Source organism: Coregonus lavaretus (genome assembly GCF_964263955.1).
Source record: "Coregonus lavaretus genome assembly, chromosome: 7".
Classification (NCBI taxonomy): domain Eukaryota; kingdom Metazoa; phylum Chordata; class Actinopteri; order Salmoniformes; family Salmonidae; genus Coregonus; species Coregonus lavaretus.
The window spans coordinates 57231283-57253999 of record NC_139994.1 but is presented as its reverse complement, the minus strand read 5'-3'; the positions used below and the strand labels follow the sequence as shown (position 1 = coordinate 57253999).

At 45.3% G+C, this 22717-nt stretch overlaps 1 protein-coding gene across 1 annotated transcript; it reads right to left on the bottom strand.

Annotated features, from left to right (window-relative positions):
• Window positions 1–578: 578 nt before the first annotated feature.
• LOC311132865 (uncharacterized protein) lies at window positions 579–6560 on the bottom strand. The gene is made up of 3 exons (XM_084166221.1): window positions 6286–6560; window positions 4414–4866; window positions 579–2003 (listed from the first exon to the last, which is right to left on the bottom strand). Exons 1-3 carry the CDS (start codon window positions 6446–6448, stop codon window positions 745–747), a joined length of 1875 nt encoding a protein of 624 aa, XP_084022347.1. The 5' UTR covers window positions 6449–6560; the 3' UTR covers window positions 579–744.
• Between the last annotated feature and the right edge of the window lie 16157 nt (window positions 6561–22717).

The following is a 22717-nucleotide window of genomic DNA, read 5'->3' as shown; positions in this document are numbered from 1 at the left end:
GTCTGTCTCTTCCCAGGATGCTGCTCTGGATTGGGATTTGAAACTTTGTTTGTGGCCATGCAACTCTTTGATTGGTGAGCGCAGTTAAGGACTGCCTGCTGATGACCTAGGTACAGTCCGTTGTTAACAGCCTGTTAGTTATAATAGTACTACTATTAGTCAATTCTTTAAAGAATACTTCACCACTTTTCAACATCAAATTCATAGGACATTGACCTTGGCTTCATCACTGCCGACAGATGTATAATCTGACAACTCCTCCATAAAGTTAGCTAATCATAGGCAAGAGTATGCACACATAGCTGCCAATCAAGTTACACTGGCCAAGTGACAACTTTATCTTGCCTCTATGGCTTGACAGGCAAACGCAAAAGTTAAGACAAGTAAACTAATTACTGACACCACTATAATACATGGTAATGCATTTGGTGAGGTAGGTATATAAAGACTTACTGTCTGCTTCTTGCAATTCATTAGTTTGGACTTTATATCAAATGATTGTTCAATCAATTGCTTACACGTAGTTGGTTGGGGTCACTATAATGAAATAGCAAATAAAGTCACAGAAAAACAAATATGCAATGTGTATAAATGGTTGAAAGTGATCAGCAGTAATGGGCAGTCACTACCATCACAGGGCTTTTATTAATTGTTTTATTCTGTGTTGATACAGTATTCAACCCACATAATGCATTTATTGTACATATCGAAAACCTACTCTGTGTCTATGTCCTAATTTTCTTTCTAAGTTCCTTTTTTGTCTTGCTTTCTTGCTTTGTGGGTGTTTTTCATGTGTGTCAGCAGAGAAGCCTTCTTAGTGAATCTTTTACCACAGACTGAGCAGCCATGTTGTTTCTCTCCTGTGTGAGTCAGTTTATGAACAGTTAGGTTCCCCTTGGCACTGAAGCTTTTCCCACAGTCACCACAGCTAAATGGTTTCTCTCCTGTGTGACTCCGAACATGATCTGTTAGGTTATCCTTACGACGAAAGCTTTTCCCACAGTCACCACAGATGAATGGTTTCTCTTCTGTGTGAGTCAGTATGTGCCTACTTAGGTCCCCCTTCTGACTGAAGCTTTTCCCACAGTCACCACAGCTAAAAGATTTCTCTCCAGTGTGTGTCAGTGTATGCTTGGTTAGGTTCTCCTTGAGACTGAAGCTTTTCCCACAGTCACGACAGCTAAATGGTTTCTCTCCTGTGTGAGTCCGTATATGCTTATTTAGGTCTCCCTTCTGACTGAAGCTTTTTCCACAGTCACCACAGTGGAATGATTTCTCTCCTGTGTGAATCCTCATGTGCCTGGACATATCTTTTTTGTATTTGAAGGTCTTGCCACAAACAGGACAAGTGCAGGGTTTCCCACCGTGACAGAGTCTGACATGGGCCTTCAGTGTACAGGTGGAGTTATAGCATTTATTGCAGAAGCGGCATTCACTGAGTCTTTTCTTGGCTAGAGTCACATGCCTCTGCAGGTCAGCTTTCAGAGCAAACGCTTCACCACAGTCACGGCAGCAGTGAGTTTTTCTAGACGTGGTGTTGAGCTTCAAACAATGTTCCCCCATTGATGGGTTTGGAACAAATGGTGAGCTGGGATCCAATGGTGGGGTGCCGTCAAGTCCTTCTGGGTCGCTGCTTATGGCTGAGTTGTGGCTGGAGGCATTGTTTTGATTATATGGCGTGTCACAGGAAGTGTCTAGACCCTTTAGGTAAATCACAGTGCCAGAAGGTTTGAGATCCACTGGTTTAGAGTAACCCTCTCTGTTCTCCACAGTCTGGGTTTGGGGAGGAGTCAAGGACCAAAGTGGATCCTCCTGATCACATTCACTTTTCACACAGGGAGGAGTGAATATGGAGTGACTGGTCCGGAGTTCCTCCTGTTCCTCTTTAATCTGTGTGGGCTCTGGGTGCTCCTGCCCCAGACTGGAGCTCCACTCCTGCTCACAGTGCTGCTGCTCAGGGGGAACCTCCTCTTCAGAGACAGCGAGAGAGGACTGGAGGGAGTCTGGAGGGAAGGAGAGGAGGTCATCTATATACCACAGAATTAAATCGAACACTTGAAGTGTATATATCTCTATGATATACAGTCACTAGTGAAAGTCTACACACCCCTTGCAGTTTTCAAATTTTGATGCCTTGAAATTGAATCCGAAAAGGGAATACATTCGATTTTTGTTTTTACTACCGATATACACAACCTACTCCACATTTTGAAAATGAAAGAAAAATTATATAACATTTTCCAAATTAATAAAACATTAAGATGCGCATGTCTTGACATTGAAGGTTTAATACTTGGTGGAAGCATCTTTGGCAGCCATTACAGCTATGAATAAGATTCTACCAACTTTGCATAACTCTTAGGGCAATATATATCTATTGTTTCTGTCAAAATTGCTCAAGCTCAGTAAATTTTGTTTGGGAATCATTGATGGACAGCAATATTCAAACCTTGTCTCTGATTTTCAAGCAGATTTAAGTCAGGACTGAGACTGGACAATTCAGGAACACTCATCACCTCTTGGAAAGCCATTCTGTTGTCTTTGGCATTCAAATTTGTTTAATTGTCCCACTGAAAAATAAAAATCTCTATCCCAGGCTTAGGTTTTCGGAAGACTACAGCGGGTTTTAACTGGGCTTTGCTCCTTTCATATTTATTTTGATTCTGACAAACTACCCAGTCTGTGCCGGTGACATGCATACCCATAACAAGCATACCCCACCACAAGACTTGAAAATACTGAGGGTTTCAATCTGTGTTGTGTTATATTGTATTTGACCCAAACTGTACTTTTTAATTTGGGCCAAAAGGTTAATTTCATTGACATGTTGTTTTACAGTATTAAAGGCCTTGTTGCAAAAAGAATGGATGATTTGGAGTGGATTTTTTAACACAGGCTTTCTTACATTCATTTACTCATACAGTCCAGTAATGTGGAGTGAATGCAATGTTGTTGATCCTGTGTATTTTCAAGTATTGTGGTGGGTATGCTTGTCATTGGCGGGGACTGGGGAGTTTGTCAGGATCAAAATACATTTGAAAGTAGCAAAGCCCAGGTTTAAAGTTAAAGGAAAACCCGCCAACAATTTGGAAAATTGTTAATACTTTTCCTTCCTTGGAATAGGTTGTGTAGATCTGTAGGGGAAAAAATCTAATGTAATCCCTTTTTAGATTTAATTTTAAGGCAGCAAAATGTGTAGACTTTCACTAGCGACTGTATATCATAGAGGAAGGTGAAGACTGAATGTGGTGTGTAGACTCTCACTAGGCACTGTATACAGCCTTTAGACATGTCTGAGTGAAGATATCTAGCTATTTGCTCTCATTCACACAAGCCATTTGGGCTTGGGTTCTCACTCCTATTGTCTACTATGAAACACACCGAAGCCAATGTGTACGAAAGTCCCAACACTCTCTGACCATTAATAGTACTCACTTTCAATACGGTTTTGGAAACCTTAAAAACGTTACTTTCATATCACCCAAAAATTATTTTAACAAATACAAAAGATGGTGTTTTCCATTGCACATTTACCTGAACTATGATGCTTCCTTAGCAAATGGAAAGAAGGGAAGTAAAAATATATATATTTATCACCTCAAAGCTGTGTTAAACAAAAAACGGTCAATCTGTGGTAAAACAGCTAACAAAGTATATTTTGTATTTGTAAAGTTATTTTGGATTATTATTAAGTTGAGTGTTCAAGGTTTCCAAAACCGTATCGCAATCAATGATCAATTGTTTCTAGATAAAGCGTTTCACACTTCATCAAATCATCATCCTCAGCTAATCAAAAGGCAGGGATGTTTCTGGATCAAAAAGGGGCTTAGGTGTTGGGTGTGGCAGGGGGCGCGGTCGGCCCATCAGCGCGACTACATTTTAGAGGCCCCCATCTTGGCGGTGTAGAGAAATGTGTGCATTTCTAAGCGAATTTCCTGCACTTCTACACATTTTGCCATGTAGCTGAGAGAAAGTGTAGCAGTTTAAAAGAAAATATCCTGCAATTCTACATATTCTTTGCAGTTTTAAAGCTAGTTTCCTAGAGCCCAAATTTCTTTATTTAAAAAACATAAAACACTTTGGACTTAGGAGACCCGCCCAAGGATTACAATGGCAGAAAAATCCCTGAGGGACCTTGAATAACTCCAATGTAGCATTGGAATCAGAAGGGCAACATAAGGACCAACTTTCTGGAAGTAAACATTTAATTGTATTCAACATTTGTCAATGGAAAAATGTGTGACGCTGCTGTCCAAGCGAGGGAAAGCATTGGCACGTGGGTGCTACTTTTATCCATTCACGGTAAAAGTAAAAACTACTTTTAATTTTTTTGAAATTGTGATCACTGAAAGCCTAAACAGTTTATTAATTGAGTAGAACTGTAGCTAGATATTGGTAGATCTACATACAAACCTATTCTACATAATTTTATCTCTGGGGAGAGCCGCAGCAGTCTCCGTAGGCGATCATTCTCCTCCTGGTACTTCTCTACCGTTTTCTCAACTGCCCCAAAAATCTCCACAGCAGCAGACGCCATTAAACGCTCATTTAAAAACACACTAAATGACTGTAGTTTAGACATTTTCAGTAGACTGAGAGTTGGGTATTCAGCTAGTATGGCTTCTTGACTTGGGTCCTCCTGATCACATTCACTTTTCACACAGGAAGGCGTGAATATGGAGTCTTTGGTATCAAAGAGCCGAAGCTGCTCTTCCTCCTGACTGGTCCGGAGTTCCTCCTGTTCCTCTTTAATCTGTGTGGGCTCTGGGTCCTCCTGCCCCAGACTGGAGCTCCACTCCTGCTCACAGTGCTGCTGCTCAGGGGGAACCTCCTCTTCAGAGACAGCGAGAGAGGACTGGAGGGAGTCTGGAGGGTAGGAGAGGAGGGACAGAGGTTATCTATATAAAGTGACTGCATTCCTTTTGGCCTAAGGCGAAGTCGGCTCAAAAGAACAGTGACATGGGAGCACGTGGAGTAAAGCGCAATTCAGAGTCCAAAGCCATAGAGCCGCGATAGTACTCCATTGTGACATATGTCCTGCTCTGTCACCACTGTGCCCCAACCAACACGACTCCCCTTACACGGCTCCTATTCATTTTATTAATGTGGTGACAGTTGGAGAAATTGCTTGAGCTGCGCTGAGAATTCGAGCCAACAGATCCATATTCTAGAACACTGCTGTGTGGACGCGAACATCTTTTGGACTCTCTGCTTAATGAGTAGGATTCTGTGTTTTCACATGCGAAAGTGATTTATTTTTGATAAAAACGCTTTACCTGCCTTCCCAATGAAAACGAGTTTTACATTTATTAATCATGCTGCATTGTTGACAATATGACCGAGCAGCGCAGATTAGGCTACTGTTTGATTTGAGCAGGGTGCGCCTCCCTCACCGGCTTCGCCTAGTCACGTGAAGGTCCATAGCTTAATCGAATCCCCCTCAATAATAAGACACTGCAGTGCCTTCCAGTGAATCATTAAAGTAGTATCGGCAAGTAAATGTTGGTTGAAAATGTGCCACGCTTTGAATGGACCCAAGTTACAACAGGGTATGCAAATACAGATTACATTATTGCATATCGACAGTTGCAAATCTGAAGCTATGATCTAATATTGCCGAGTACCTCAACTCATTGAGTTGAGAGCAGATTTGAGTTTTTTTAATTAACCTCTGTCTCCCCATGCGTCGACACTTCAAAAAAGTATCTTAAACCCTTACCGTGTACCTATGTTTGTCCTCTGTTGTTGTGGTACTTTCTTTGTTTGCTGAAATGCATACTTTTTAATAAAATGTAGTTAAATACAACCACCGACTCTTTCCTCATTGCGGTTGCTCTAAGATGGCAACTCAGAGCGAATGCTCGTGCCAATACAATCCACAAGGAAACAGTCGGTGGTTCTATTTGATTAACGTTTTATAAAAAAAATATGGATTTCAGCAATCAAAGAAAAGCACGCAGCAACAGAGGACAAACATCGGAACATGGTAAGGGTTTAAGAATGTAAATTGTTGAAGTATCGACGCAAATAGCGACTCTGTGGAGGAGTTGAGGTAACGTTACTCAGCAAGATCTAATACAGCCTTTAGTCATAACTGATTGCAGACAAATGTAATGTTATGCTATTTCAAACAGCTTTTCGTGTCAGACTACTTTTTAATCCATTCACGGTAAAAGTTAGTAGATAACTGTTTAAAAAAAAGTAAATGAAATAATGATCACCGTTAGCCTAAACAGTGTATTAATTGAGCAGAATTATAGCTAGCTAGTAGACCTACATACGAACCTATACATAGTTTTATCTCTGGCGTGATCCGCAGCATTCTTCGTAGCCGATCATTCTCCTCCTGGTACTCCACTACTGTTTTCTCAACTGCCCCGAAAATCTCCAGAGCTGCCGCCGTTAAACGCTCATCTAAAAACACACTAAACGACTGTAGTTTAGACATATTTCAGTCGACTGAGAGTTTGGAATTCAGCCAGTATGCCTTCATCAAAGAGGATTGAAACGTAACAAACTCGCTTTGCCTTTTACTTCCGCATTTTCTTCTTCTTATCTTTGTATCAGCTTGTGGCGAGCCCATAATCAGAGCACAGCGATCCATGTGGATGGGGTTTTACTGCACGGTACAGACACGTTATAACTACATTTTACATTTACATTTTAGTCATTTAGCAGACGCTCTTATCCAGAGCGACTTACAGTTAGTGAGTGCATACATTTTTTTTTCTTCATACTGGTCCCCCGTGGGAAACGAACCCACAACCCTGGCGTTGCAAACGGCATGCTCTACCAACTGACCTAAACGGGACTGTAGCTAAACCAGAGAACTCAGTCACAGTATCAGAAGAAATGATGAAGAATGTGAAATAATTGGGACTAGAAAAACCCTGCAGTGCCCTTAAAACAGAGTGTGCATGTATACAAAGTGCACTCAAAAGATTCAAACTATGTCATTAATTAAATGATATTAACCCTCCCGTTGTCCTAGGGTCAAAATGACCCGCCACTGTGTTGAACCAACTTTATTTAATTTTTATATTTTTGGGATCATTTGTGAGAAGGAGGCAGTGAGACTTTAAAGAAAGTATCACTTGGAGTGGTGAGGCAGGTTGCAATGCAGGAGGCAAAGGAGACATTTTGACCCTAGGACAACGGGAGGGTTAAGCATTAGGTTGAAATTGATGAGAAATACTCTTGGACAAATGAAAGCAGACCTTTTTTGGAAAGTACAGATTTTTATATATATCAATAACGTCAGTCTAACCATTCTATCATCACCCTGAGACAAATTCCAAAACAAACGACCAGGAATTGCTCCGAGCATGTGCTGACCAACTGGCAAGTGTCTTCACTGACATTTTCAACATGTCCCTGACTGAGTCTGTAATACCAACATGTTTCAAGCAGACCACCATAGTCCCCGTGCCCAAGAACTCTAAGATAACCTGCCTAAATGACTACCGACCCGTAGCACTGACGTCTGTAGCCATGAAGTGCTTTGAAAGACTGGTCATGGCTCACATCAACAACATAATCCCAGAAACCCTAGACCCACTCCAATTTGCATACCGCCCCAACAGATCCACAGATGATGCAATCTCTATCGCACTCCACACTGCCCTTTCCCACCTGGACAAGAGGAACACCTACGTGAGAATGCTATTCATTGACTACAGCTCAGCATTCAACACCATAGTGCCCTCAAAGCTCATCACTAAGCTAAGGATCCTGGGACTAAACACCTCCCTCTGCAACTGGATCCTGGACTTCCTGACGGGCCGCCCCCAGGTGGTAAGGGTAGGTAACAACACATCTGCCACACTGATCCTCAACACGGGGGCCCCTCAGGGGTGCGTGCTCAGTCCCCTCCTGTACTCTCTGTTCACCCATGACTGCATGGCCAGGCACGACTCCAACACCATCATTAAGTTTGCCGACGACACAACAGTGGTAGGCCTGATCACCGACAACGATGAGACAGCCTATAGGGAGGAGGTCAGAGATCTGGCCGTGTGGTGCCAGGACAACAACCTCTCCCTCAACGTGACCAAGACAAAGGAGATGATTGTGGACTACAGGAAAAAAAAGAGGACTGAGCACGCCCCCATTCTCATCGACGGGGCTGTAGTGGAACAGGTTGAGAGCTTCAAGTTCCTTGGTGTCCACATCACCAACGAACTATCATGGTCCAAACACACCAAGACAGTCGTGAAGAGGGCACGACAAAGCCTATTCCCCCTCAGGAGACTAAAAAGATTTGGCATGGGTCCTCAGATCCTCAAAAAATTCTACAGCTGCACCATCGAGAGCATCCTGACTGGTTGCATCACCGCCTGGTATGGCAACTGCTTGGCCTCTGACCGCAAGGCACTACAGAGGGTAGTGCGTACGGCCCAGTACATCACTGGGGCAAAGCTCCCTGCCATCCAGGACCTCTATACCAGGCGGTGTCAGAGGAAGGCCCTCAAAATTGTCAAAGACTCCAGTCACCCTAGTCATAGACTGTTCTCTCTGCTACCGCACGGCAAGCGGTACCGGAGTGCCAAGTCTAGGTCCAAAAGACTTCTCAACAGCTTCTACCCCCAAGCCATAAGACTCCTGAACAGCTAATCATGGCTACCCGGACTATTTGCACTGCCCCCCCACCCCATCCTTTTTACGCTGCTGCTACTCTGTTAAGTATTTATGCATAGTCACTTTAACTCTACCCACATGTACATATTGCCTCAACTGCCTCAACTGGCCGGTGCCCCCGCACATTGACTATGCAACGGTACCCCCCTGTATATATAGCCTCCCTACTGTCACTTTATTCTATTGTATATATAGCCTCCCTACTGTCACTTTATTTTTTACTTCTGCTCTTTTTTTCTCAACACTTTTTTGTTGTTGTTATATTCTTACTTTTTTGTTTAAAATAAATGCACTGTTGGTTAAGGGCTGTAAGTAAGCATTTCACTGTAATGTCTGCACCTGTTGTATTCGGCGCATGTGACCAATAAAATTTGATTTGATTTGATTTGATTTGAATTCCTGTTTCTAAGAACATGAAAACATCAATTGACTTTGAAAGGCAGACCTGTGAGTTTCCTACAATACTCTGTACTGTTCGAGCATTATCCCATCATTCAAATTAATCAAACTTCCTTTACATATAATGTTTTACAAAGGCAAATCTATCACACACGTCTATTTCTCTGAAACCCGCAGAATGAATGATCAAGAGTTGCTTTGCTTTCCTGAGAGTGTTGTCCACATCCTGCCTTTTTATTCCCATCTTCTGACAGATCACTTTGTCCTAATTTATTTATTCTTTCAGTTTTCATCCTGTTTTCATTATTCACATGCTTCCACAGATAAGCCTTATGGGTTCATCTTCAGCCACAGACTGAGCATCCATGTTGTTTATCTCCTGTGTGAGTCAGTATATGATCAGTTAAGGTCTGCTTGTGACTGAAGCTTTTCCCGTAGTCACCACAGCTAAATGGTTACTCTCCTATGTGAATATGTTTGTGCTTGGATAGTGCACAAACTGACTCACACAGGAGAGAAACCATTTAGCTGTGGTGACTTAGGGAAAAGTTTGTATTGCAAGCATTCCCTAACCAGGCATGAACTGACTCACACAGGAGATACACTTTTTTTTAGCTGTGGTGACTGTGGGTAAAGCTTCAGTCTCAAGCAGCACCTAACCAGGTATAAACTCACTCACAAACGAGAGAAACCATTTAGCTGTGGTGACTGGGAAAAGCTTTCAGTCAGAATGGAGACCTAGGTAAGCAAATACTGATTCACGAAGGGAATAAATAAATTCGCTGTGGTGACTGCGGGAAAAGCTTTAATCGGAAGTGGAACCGAACCAAGCACAAACTTACTCACATGGGAGAGAAACCATTTAACTGAGGTGACTGCGGGAAAAGCTTCAGTCACAAGCAGACCTTAACTGATCATATATTGACTCACACAGGAGAGAAAAAACATGGTTGCTCAGTCTGTGGCTTAAGATGAACTCATAAGGCTTATCTGTGGAAGCATGTGAATGCATGTTTTTTTTATTAATTTTTTACAAACGACAACATACAGACGCACCCACACATCCCCAACGTCACCCCTGCTCACACCCCCATCTCCAGCGCCCACATCATTCTCCGCAACTTGGCCTCAAACTGCACCATTTACTTTTTATCCGTTGCCTACACACTTTCAACATTTAGATAGATAATCAAGCATTTGACCATTGTGTTAACAATGGAGGATTTGTTGATTTCCAGTTTTTAAGTATATACGTTTTTTCAAGATGATTGAAGAGGAAAGTATCGTCCAACCCATCAGATATCTCACTGATTCTCCATATGCCATGTCTTGAAATATACAGACAGTGTGATGAGGTGGTGTTGAAGAAGTCAGGCGCAGGAGGGTAAATCACAGAATAATAGGCTTTAATCCGCAAAATACAGGATTACGTAGAAAAGCGTCAAACACACTCCAGGGCACAAAACAGGCACACTGGAAAATACAAGGCACACGGGAGAATACTCCCGTCGAAACACAATACACAAGCTCCACCGAGCTACACAAACCTCCACAATAAACAATCACCCACAAGGACAAGGGGGCAGAGGGAACACTTATACACAGACTAATTAGGGGAATAGAAGCAGGTGTGTGTGATTGACAAGACAATTGTGATGATTGGGGCGGCAGTGGTTAGTACTCCGGTGACCACGAACGCCGAAGCCTGCCCGAACAAGGAGGGGAGGCAGCCTCGGCGGAAGTCGTGATAGTACCTCCCCCTTGACGCGCGGCTCCAGCAGCGCGCCGACCCCGGCCTCGGGAACGCACAGGGGCGGAGCTTGGGTGGCGTACCCGAGGATTCAGCCTCCTCTGGTGCCACAGTGCCAGAACCGGTTGGTAACCTAGAATACACTGGAAAGGCGTTAGGTTAGTGGAGGAGTGGCGGAGAGAGTTCTGGGTATATTCTGCCCATGGCAAGAACACCGACCACTCCCCCGGCCGGTCCTGGCAGTAGGACCGCAGGAACCTACCCACGTCCTGATTTACCCATTCCACCTGCCCATTACTCTTGGGGTGGAACCCAGAGGTCAGGCTGACCGAGACCCCCAGACGTTCCATGAACGCCTTCCAGACCTTGGACGTGAACTGGGGACCTCGGTCAGACACTATATCCTCTGGTACCCCGTAGTGCCGGAAGATGTGTGTAAACAGAGCTTCCGCAGTTTGCAGAGCCGTGGGGAGACTGGGCAGAGGAAGGAGGCGGCAGGCTTTAGAAAAGCGGTCTACAATGACCAGGATCGTGGTGTTATCTTGGGAGAGAGGAAGATCAGTTAGAAAATCAACACTCAGGTGAGACCATGGTCATTGTGGAACTGGTAAAGGTTGTAACTTACCAGCTGGGAAGTGCTTAGGTGCCTTACTCTGGGCACACACTGAGCAGGAGGAGACATACACCCTCACATCCTTAGCCAAGGTAGGCCACCAGTATTTTCCGGTCAGGCAGCGCACAGTACGGCCGATACCTGGGTGACCAGAGGAGGGTGACGTGTGTGCCCAGTAGATCAGACGATCACGGATAAGAGCAGGCACGTACTGTAGCCTATCTGGACACTGAGGTGGAGAGGGATCCGTGCGTAATGCCTGCTCTATATCCGCGTCCATTGCCCATACTACCGGCGCCACAATGCAGGAGGCCGGCAGTATGGGAATGTTGTCTCTGGGCCTCTCCTCTGTGTCATACAGGCGGGACAGCGCATCTGCCTTCATGTTCTTCGTACCTGGTGTGTATGATAGAGTGAAATCAAACCGGGTGAAGAATAGGGCCCACCTGGCCTGGCGAGGATTCAGCCTCCTCGCTGCCCGGATGTACTCCAGGTTACGGTGGTCCGTCCAGACGAGGAAAGGGTGTTTTGCCCCTTTCGAACCAATGCTTCCACACGGTCAAGGCTAACAACAGCCAACAGCTCCCGATCTCCAATGCCATAGTTCTGCTCCGCCGGGCTGAGATTTTTCGAAAAGAACGCACAGGGGCGGAGCTTGGGTGGCGTACCCGAGCGTTGAGACAGGACAGCTCCTATCCCAACCTCGGACGCATCCACCTCCACTACGAACGGTAGTGATGGATCGGGGTGGGCCAGTACCGGGGCCGAGGTGAACGGGACGGCCCAGCCTTCAACAGAGATGTAATGGGAGCTGCGACCTTGCCAAAGCCCCGGATAAACCTCAGATAATAGTTGGCGAAGCCAAGGAAGCGCTGCACCTCCTTTACCGTGGTTGGAGTCAGCCAATTACGCACGGCTGCAATGCGGTCGCCCTCCATCTCCACACCTGTGGTAGAAATGTGGTATCCGAGGAAGGAGACGGACTGCTGGAAAAACGTACACTTTTCTGCCTTAGCATAAAGGTCATTTTGGAACAGTCGGGCCAGCACTTTGCGAACCAGGGACACATGCTCGGCGCGTAGCGGAATACACCAAGATGTCGTCGATGTAGACCACTACACCGCGACCAAGCATGTCCCGAAACACCTCATTCACAAAGGACTGGAAGACTGAGAGAGCATTCATCAAACCATAGGGCATCACCAGGTATTCATAATACCCCGTGGTTGTGCTGAATGCTGTCTTCCACTCATCTCCCTCTCGGATACGCACCAGGTTGTACGCACTCCTGAGATCTAATTTAGTGAAGAAGCGCGCTCCATGCAATGACTCAACCACTGACGGAATGAGGGGGAGAGGACAACTAAATCTAATCGTCTCCTTGTTCAGTAGTCGATAGTGAATGCACGGACGCAGACCGCCGTCTTTCTTCTTCACAAAAATTAACTTGAGGAGGCAGGTGAAGTGGAGGGACGTATGTACCCCTGGTGCAGGGACTCGGTGATGTATGTCTCCATGCCTCCGTCTCCGCCTGCGACAGGGGATACACATGACTCCTGGGAGGTACAGTGTCTACCCGAAGGTTTATTGTGCAATCCCCCGCCCGATGAGGTGGTAATTTAGTCGCTTTATATTTAGAGAAGACTTGTGCCAGATCATGGTATTCTGGGGGAATGCGCACGGTGGAGGCACCGTCTGGACTTTCCACCGTGGTTGCACCAACGGAAACACCCATACACCTACCCTGACACTTTCGCGACCACCCCGTGAGAACCCTCTGCGGCCATGAGAAAGTGGGGTTGTGGAGTGCTAGCCATGGAATACCTAACACCACAGGGAAAGCAGGAGACTCAATGATGGAAAAAGTGACCTGCTCACAATGCGTCTCCTGTGTCATCATGGTGACTGGTACCGTGACTTCCTTTATCAACCCGGACCCTAATGGTCGACTATCAAGTGCTCTGATGGGGCATGGAATGGATAGGGGAACTAACGAAATTTTGGACATAAAGTTCCCAGCTGCGCCTGAATCGACTAGCGCCTTACACTGGGGAACTCTCATGTGATCAGGGAAGTATATGGGTATAGTACAGTGCTCAGCAGAGGGCTCTGAACAAGAGTGGGTGCTCAATACCTAGGGTGATGCGAGAGTGCCCTGCCGGCCGCCTCCTGACCCAAAAGAGCGCTGACGACAACGTGTGGTGGAATGTCCCTTCGTGCCATCCGAGTGGATCCACGTCGGTTGGGGCGGGAACGGGCAGACCTCCTCCAGGACATCCTCTGGTTGCCAGCAGGTTATCCAGACGAATGGCCATGTCCACTAGTTTGGTAAAAGACTAACTTGTGTCACGGCAGGCTAGCTCCCGTCAGACGCCCTCCCGTAGATGGCACTGGAACTGGTTGATCAGGGCCCGCTCGTTCCACCCGGACCCAGCTGCCAGGATCTGGAACTCCAGCGCAAACTCCTGTACTGTCCTTGTCCCCTGCCTCAAGTGGACCAGCTGCTCACCCGCCTCTCGACCCTCGGGTGGGTGATCGAAAACCGCCCGAAATAGGCGGGCGAACTCCCTGTAGTCCTCCAACGCGGCTCCTCCTTCTCTCCAAACCGCGTTGGCCCACTCCAGGGCTTTCCCCGAGAGGCAGGAAATGAAGACGGACACCTGCTCTCGATCTGATGGCGCCAGCCTGACAGTGGAGCAGTAGAGCTCCAGTTGGAGAAGGAATCCCTGACATAGAGCCGGCGTCCCATCGAACGCCCGAGGTCAGGATATCTGGATCCCTCCAGGTGCTGTGATGTAGGTGGCTGGATCCAGTTGGCCAGCTGGTCTCGACAGATCGGTATCTCTTCTCTCCAGGCGTTGGACGACCTGAAGAACCTGATCCATCGCTTACCCCAAGCTGGCCAGCATCGTGGAATGCTCCTGGACCCTTGCCACGATTCCAGGTGTGCGCTCTTCTCCCGCTGACTCCATAGCGGGTGAGTGATTCTGTGATGAGAAGTGAATGACGGAGCAGGCGCAGGAGGTAAAACACCGAAATCAAGAGTTATTTCAGTGTACAATAATGTAGCGCATATAGTGACAGAACGAAACTAGCACAAGGGAAAATCAACCTTGGCTGCATACAAGTAAAGAGTAGCTCAACCGAGCTACTCACTCTCACAACGAACAATCACTCACAAAGGACAAGGGGGCAGAGGGAACACTTATACACAGACTAATGAGGGAATGAGTACCAGGTGTGTGTGATTGACAAGACAAGACAAGACAAATGGAGTGATGATAAATGGAGCGGTAGTGGCTAGTAAGCCGGTGACGACGAACGCCGAAACCTGCCCGAGCAAGGAGGAGGGGCAGCCTCGGCTGAATTCGTGACAGGTCCTGATGATGCGCTCTGTTCATTCTCCATATTCTGTCACAAAGTGTATTTTCTATTGGTGTAATTAAGCATGATACTGGAGTAAATTGTTGAGCATTTTTGGAAATAGAAATGGAGTCAATTCTTGAATAGCTTTTCTTACTTCGAGAAAAAAAAGGAGCAGTCTTTTGTAGTTGAGAATAGTAATCTCCAGGCGTCCTGTAAATTATTTGTGCAGATGGAATGTTTCAGTCTCTTCGAAGGTTGCTTGAATTTGCAACAGATTTGCCCCTGGTGGGAAATACAATGAAATCAATGTGTATTTTTCACCATATAAGGTACAATTCCAAATTAGAAATGTCCTTCTTGGTCCATGTGCTGGGATATAAGGGAAAAAGGTATATTCTTATTTATCAGGATGCCTACACTCAATCAATCAATCAATTTTATTTTATATAGCCCTTCTTACATCAGCTAATATCTCGAAGTGCTGTACAGAAACCCAGCCTAAAACCCCAAACAGCTAGTAATGCAGGTGTAGAAGCACGGTGGCTAGGAAAAACTCCCTAGAAAGGCGAAAACCTAGGAAGAAACCTAGAGAGGAACCAGGCTATGAGGGGTGGCCAGTCCTCTTCTGGCTGTGCCGGGTGGAGATTATAACAGAACCATGCCAAGATGTTCAAAAATGTTCATAAGTGACAAGCATGGTCAAATAATAATCAGGAATAAATCTCAGTTGGCTTTTCATAGCCGATCATTAAGAGTTGAAAACAGCAGGTCTGGGACAGGTAGGGGTTCCATAACCGCAGGCAGAACAGTTGAAACTGGAATAGCAGCAAGGCCAGGCGGACTGGGGACAGCAAGGAGTCACCACGGCCGGTAGTCCCGACGTATGGTCCTAGGGCTCAGGTCTCTCAGTTGGCTTTTCATAGCCGATCATTAAGAGTTGAAAACAGCAGGTCTGGGACAGGTAGGGGTTTCGTAGCCGCAGGCAGAACAGTTGAAACTGGAATAGCAGCAAGGCCAGGCGGACTGGGGACAGCAAGGTGTCATCATGCCCGGTAGTCCTGACGTATGGTCCTAGGGCTCAGGTTCTCAGAGAGAAAGAGAGAACGAGAGAATTAGAGAGAGCATACTTAAATTCACACAGGACACTGGATAAGACAGGAGAAGTACTCCAGGTATAACCAACTAACCCCAGCCCCCCGACACATAAACTACTGCAGCATAAATACTGGAGGCTGAGACAGGAGCGGTCCGGAGACACTGTGGCCCCATCCGAAGAAACCCCCGGACAGGGCCAAACAGGAAGGATATAACCCCACCCACTCCGCCAAAGCACAGCCCCCGCACCACTAGAGGGATATCCCCAACCACCAACTTACAATCCTGAGACAAGGCCGAGTATAGCCCACAGAGGTCTCCACCACAGCACAAACCAAGGGGGGGGGCGCCAACCCAGACAGGAAGATCACGTCAGTAACTCAACCCACTCAAGTGACGCACCCCTCCCAGGGACGGCATGAAAGAGCACCAGCAAGCCAGTGACTCAGCCCCTGCAACAGGGTTAGAGGCAGAGAACCCCAGTGGAGAGGGGAACCGGCCCGGCAGAGACAGCAAGGGCTGTTCGTTGCTCCAGCCTTTCCGTTCACCTTCACACTCCTGGGCCAGACTACACTCAATCATATGACCTACTGAAGAGATAAGTCTTCAGTAAAGACTTAAAGGTTGAGACCGAGTCTGCGTCTCTCACATGGGTAGGCAGACTGTTCCATAAAAATGGAGATCTATAGGAGAAAGCCCTGCCTCCCGCTGTTTGCTTAGAAATTCTAGGGACAATTAGGAGGCCTGCGTCTTGTGACCGTAGCGTACGTATTGGTATGTACGGCAGGACCAACTCGGAAAGATAGGTAGGAGCAAGCCCATGTAACGCTTTATAGGTTAACAGTAAAACCTTGAAATCAGCCCTTGCCTTAACAGGAAGCCAGTGTAGGGAAGCTAGCACTGGAGTAATATGATCAAATTTCTTGGTTCTAGTCAGGATTCTAGCAGCCGTATTTAGCACTAACTGAAGTTTATTTAGTGCTTTATCCGGGTAGCCGGAAAATAGAGCATTGCAGTAGTCTAACCTAGAAGTAACAAATGCATGGATTAATTTTTCTGCATCATTTTTGGACAGAAAATTTCTGATTTTTGCAATGTTACGTAGATGGAAAAAAGCTGTCCTTGAAACAGTCTTGATATGTTCGTCAAAAGAGAGATCAGGGTCAAGAGTAACGCCGAGGTCCTTCACAGTTTTATTTGAGACGACTTTACAACCATCAAGATGAATTGTCAGATTTAACAGAAGATCTCTTTGTTTCTTGGGACCTAGAACAAGCATCTCTGTTTTGTCCGAGTTTAAAAGTAAAAAGTTTTCAGCCATCCACTTCCTTATGTCTGAAACACAGGCTTCTAGCGAGGGCAATTTTGGGGCTTCACCATGTTTCATTGAAATGTACAGCTGTGTGTCATCCGCATAGCAGTGAAAGTTAACATTATGTTTTCGAATAACATCCCCAAGAGGTAAAATATATAGTGAAAACAATAGTGGTCCTAAAACGGAACCTTGAGGAACACCGAAATGTACAGTTGATTTGTCGGAGGACAGACCATTCACAGAGACAAACTGATATCTTTCCGACAGGTAGGATCTAAACCAGGCCAGAACTTGTCCGTGTAGACCAATTTGGGTTTCCAGTCTCTCCAAAAGAATGTGGTGATCGATGGTGTCAAAGGCAGCACCTCTGCTGTTACTACAGTAGGTGGCAGCATAGGCCTCCCCTCACAGCTCCTCTTAATATTCAATTTCTCCTTTTTTGAAGTGCAACTCTTGCAGGAAAACCACATCTGCTGACAACCTTTTTAAGTGTTCAAGAGCCATATGCTTTTTTTCTCCATGTATTTATTCATGATATACACTACCGGTCAAAGGTTTGAGAACACCTACTCATTCAAGGGTATTTCTTTATTTTTTTTACTATTTTCTACATTGTAGAATAATAGTGAAGACACCAAAACTATGAAATAACACATATGGAATCATGTAGTAACCAAAAAAGTGTTAAACAAATCAAAATATATTTTATATTTACTTCAAATAGCCACCCTTTGCCTTGATGACAGCTTTGCACACTCTGAGCAGCAACACTGTGAGCAGGAGTGGAGCCCCAGTCTGGGGCAGGAGCACCCAGAGCCCACACAGATTAAAGAGGAACAGGAGGAACTCAGGACCAGTCAGGAGGAAGAGCAGCTTCAAGGGCTCTTTGATAGGGCCAAAGACTCCATATTCACTCCTCCCTCTGTGAAAAGTGAATGTGATCAGGACCCACTTTGGTCCTTGACAAACCCAGACTGTGGAGAACAGAGATAGTGACCCGAAACCAGTGAATCTCAAACCTTTTGGCACTGTGACTCACCTAAAGGGTCTAGACACTGTGACACTCCAGATAATCAAAACAATGCCTCCAGCCACACCTCAGCCATAAGCAGCGACCCAGAAAAACTTGACGGCAGCCCACCATTGGATCTCAGCCCACCATTGGATCCAAACCCATCAATGAGGGAACATTGTTTCAAACTCAGCACCACGTCTAGAAAAACTCACAGCTGCCGTGACTGTGGTGAAACGTTTGCTTTTAATGCTGACCTGCAGAGGCATGTGACTCTAGCCAAGAAAATACTCTGCAAATACCGCTTCTGCAAACAAACATTACAACTCTGCAAATACCGCTTCTGCAAACAAACATTACAACTCTGCAAATACCGCTTCTGCAAACAAACATTACAACTCTGCAAATACCGCTTCTGCAAACAAACATTACAACTCTGCAAATACCGCTTCTGCAAACAAACATTACAACTCTGCAAATACCGCTTCTGCAAACAAACATTACAACTCTGCAAATACCGCTTCTGCAAACAAACACTAAACTGAATGCAACACTCTGTCACAGTGGGAAAACCTGCACCTGCCCTATTTGTGGCAAGACCTTCAAAAAAATAAAATAATCTCCAGGCACATGAGGATTCACACAGGAGAAAAACGATTCAGCTGTAGTGACTGTGGGAAAAGCTTCAGTCAGAAGGGAGACCTAAATAAGCATATACGGACTCACACAGGAGATAAATCTTTCAGCTGTGGTAACTGTGGGAAAAGCTTTAGTGTCAAGAAGACCCTAACTGAACATATACGGACTCACACCGGAGAGAAACCATTTAGGTTCCTTACCAAGGATAACCTAAACGGTCATATTTGAAAATGAAATGTTAATAGAAAAACAGGTCAAGCGACAGCTAGTTTGCGTCTTACCAGCTTCAGTTTGAAGTGATTGCGTTAGCTGTGTAGTTGGCTAACTCCTTTGAACAGTGTCCTGACAAGAGAGCACATTTTCTATGCCAGGTGAAATCGCTCATCATTAGCTCATTGTTATGGACGTATCCAAAACAGCTTAAACAAATGCAAATACAGCTACTTTGCTGCTCTGTTTGACCTGACTGTGTTAGCTGTAGTTGGCTAGCTAGCAAGCAAGGGATAAGAGTGTTGCCAGCCAGCATGGCAACGGGACATTTAGAACGAACGACTGGGTCACGTCCATAGATTAGAACAAAAAGACTTAACGACTGGGTCACGTCTCTGGCAACCTAACCGATAGAATGAACGGCCAGCCTGCTTGGTTAGAAACCATAGGTGTGTCGGGACTAGGCCTATCTTTTTGTTGAGGGATGAAATAGTAGCCTATGAATACATTCATCAAAATATTGTTAACCCGTTGTAGAAAAGCAATTGTACACTCAAGGTTGTGCAAAACAACTTTTTATGCATGGCTGTGCTGATCTACGGTACTTGGCTGCACCTTGTACCTATGACCACAGCACAGCCGTGCTAAAAAGGTAGTTTAGCACACCATCTCATGTAAAATTGCTTCAATCTGTGGTGACTGTGTGAAAAGCTTCAGTGTCAAGGGGAACTTAACTGCTCATAAACTGACTCACACAGGAGAGAAACAACATGGCTGCTCAGTCTGTGGTAAAAGATTCACTAAGAAGACTTATCTGCTGACACACGTGAAAAACATCTACAAAGCAAGAAAGCAAGACAAAAAAGGAACGAAGAAAGAAAATTAGGACATAGACACAGAGAGTAGGTTTTCGATATGTACAATAAATGCATTATGTGGGTTGAATACTGTATCAACACAGAATAAAACAATTAATAAAAGCCCTGTGATGGTAGTGACTGCCCATTACTGCTGATCACTTATCAACCATTTATACACATTGCATATTTGTTTTTCTGTGATGATGACTTTATTAGCCTCCCAAGTGGCGCAGTGGTCTAAGGCACTGCATCGCAGTGCTAGCTGTGCCACTAGAGATCCTGGTTCGAATCCAGGCTCTGTCGTAGCCGGCCACGACCGGGAGACCCATGGGGCGGCGCACAATTGGCCCAGCGTCGTCCAGGGTAGGGGAGGGAATGGCCGGCAGGGATGTAGCTCAGTTGGTAGAGCATGGCGTTTACAACGCCAGGGTTGTGGGTTCGATTCCCACAGGGGGCCAGTATAAACAAATGATGTATGCACTCACTAACTGTAAGTCGCTCTGGATAAGAGCGTCTGCTAAATGACTTAAATGTAAATGTAATTAGCTATTTCATTAAGTCATGTTTTTGCAGAGCATATATTACAAAATATGAAGTCATGGTTTTGCTGAGCCTACAGTACTACATACTATGCTAGTGTGAATATTAGGGGTAGGACGCATGGTTGGTCTAGCTAAAAGGATGGATTGGATCAATACAATTTCTGAGAGCGAGTGCTGCTGGTTGTACCTGGAGAGGAGGCTGAATAGAGCAGGCACCATCATCTGAAGCCTCTTCAGATTCTTCTTTTGCTGCAGCAGCTCCAAGATAAGTCACCCTCTGCCAGGACACAGCACCCTATTCTGTCGCTGCCTGAGCCGTGTCCTGGGCCTTCATATAAAAAGTCCATTATAGCGGCTCAAGTCAAGTAACATTGCCACAATAGAGTTAATTCACCTTACTGCAGTGGGCGAAATCAGGGTCACACAGAGTGATTCTTGGTACTCTTAAACAAATCTACTTTGAAACATAAGTATACACCTCACACTCATGGTTATGGGCGTGAGGAAAACACCTGTACCATGTCATATATTGAGTTTAAATCTATTATATTTTGAGTTTGCATTCCAATATTACACTTTATATACATCACAGAAGACTAAACTATAACAAAATATTTTGAGATAGAAACGTTGTAAAAAATAAAATAAAAAGTGATCTTTATTAATGATGAAATTATGAAAAATATTAATAGCATTCCACCCATGAGGCCAAAAAAGGCAATTTTGGTCATTGACTGCAGGAAAGGGGTACTGCATGTTATTGTCATCAAATGTAGGCAGCCTTATAGAATTGATGTTCCTCATCTCTGTATCATCTTGCTACTGCGTGTCTGAGAACAGACAGGATTCCTGCTCTCTACCAGCAGGTTAAATATAGAAATAGAACCAATTCAAGTCAATTATGGCATAATGGGTTGAGGTTCCAAGCCTTTTCTAGGGATTCAATTTTTAGGTCAAACATCATCCAGCTTCTGCTGGATCTTCTCATCGCCATGGGAAGAGCAGATGGACTTGGTGATCTGAGGAAGGATGGTATGAAACAAGGTGATGGGACTGTGTTATGATGGTACAGAGATGAACAGTCGATGAGCACTGGGGGCCAGGAGTTCTGCCTGTCCTGATGACACGGTCAGGAAAAACTCTTGGTTCTAATCATCACTGAGACAATTTAACATTGTATGTTACGTGTCTTGCGGCTGGTGTAAAGTGCACTTTAAATCAACATGGTAGAATCTCAATAGCATTTCCTTGATTCCTTGCCTCCTCAAAATCCATTGGATGAGAAGGTCAGAAGGGAGGGACCTTATCATCCAATGGGTTTTGAGAAGGAGGCAAGGAGAGAGGACGAGAGGAATCAAGGAAATGCAATGGAGATTCTCCACTTGACTTGACAACATGGCTCTCAGGGACAGCCAGGCTACTACAGTAGCTCACCTGTTCCAGAGCTGAAAGCTGGGGATGCTGGGGTAAGCCTGAGCCACCGTGCCCAGGGCTTTGATGAACAGCTCCAGGCAGGCCTGTTCCTTCACCAGGAGGGGGGCCGCCTGCTGATTGTACTTGCCCAGGACCAGCTCCATGAGCAGGGGCTCGTCCTTCAGGAGAGTGGGGTTCTCCAGCCGCTCTTGTCCAGCATGCGCTCCAGGACAGACAGCATCGACTGAGAGAAGAAAAAGGAATCAAAGATGTGGGCACAACACAACTATAATGCAGAGTGGCCGTATGTAACAAACATCTCAGAGAAGAAGTGTCCATGTAATGTTATTCCTTGTGATCTCAAAGGCAAAACTGATCCTTATTAATTAGCACTCCTCCACTGAGACGTTTAATACGTTTAATACAGCCCCAGGTGAAACTTCACAATGTCATATAAACCCAAGGCTTCAAGTTCCAGCCAGAGGGATCTTGTGTCCTCTCACCTCTCGCTTGACCTCTCCCAGACCCCTCAATACCCAGCTAGCACATAACGTTCTGAAAACCATATGTTCCTTAGAGCTTGGTGAGAGCGTGGTTGTCCTATGGTTATTTTGCATACAACCTTCCCACAATCGTCTGGGAATGGTGCAGGATACCCAGGTAGCACATAACGTTCAGTGAACCATATGTTTTTAGGTGGGAATTTCAGTATTTCAGCATAACGTTTCCTACAGGTTTCCTCATGGTTCTAGTTAAAGTCATGTTCTCAAATTGTTGCGAGAGCGTTAAGAAATAACGTTTTTATGTGGGAATTTCAGTACTTCAGCATAACGTTTTCTGCAGGTTTCCTCATGGTTCTATTTAAA

Excerpts from the sequence above, each read along its gene's own strand:
- LOC311132865 (XM_084166221.1), bottom strand. The coding sequence starts at position 6,448 with ATGTCTAAACTACAGTCGTTTAGTGTGTTTTTAGATGAGCGTTTAACG. Across the intron at positions 4,867-6,285 it reads AGAGATAAAACTATGTATAG|ACTCCCTCCAGTCCTCTCTC; the intron begins GTTCGTATGTAG and ends CCTACCCTCCAG. Across the intron at positions 2,004-4,413 it reads GATAAAATTATGTAGAATAG|ACTCCCTCCAGTCCTCTCTC; the intron begins GTTTGTATGTAG and ends CCTTCCCTCCAG.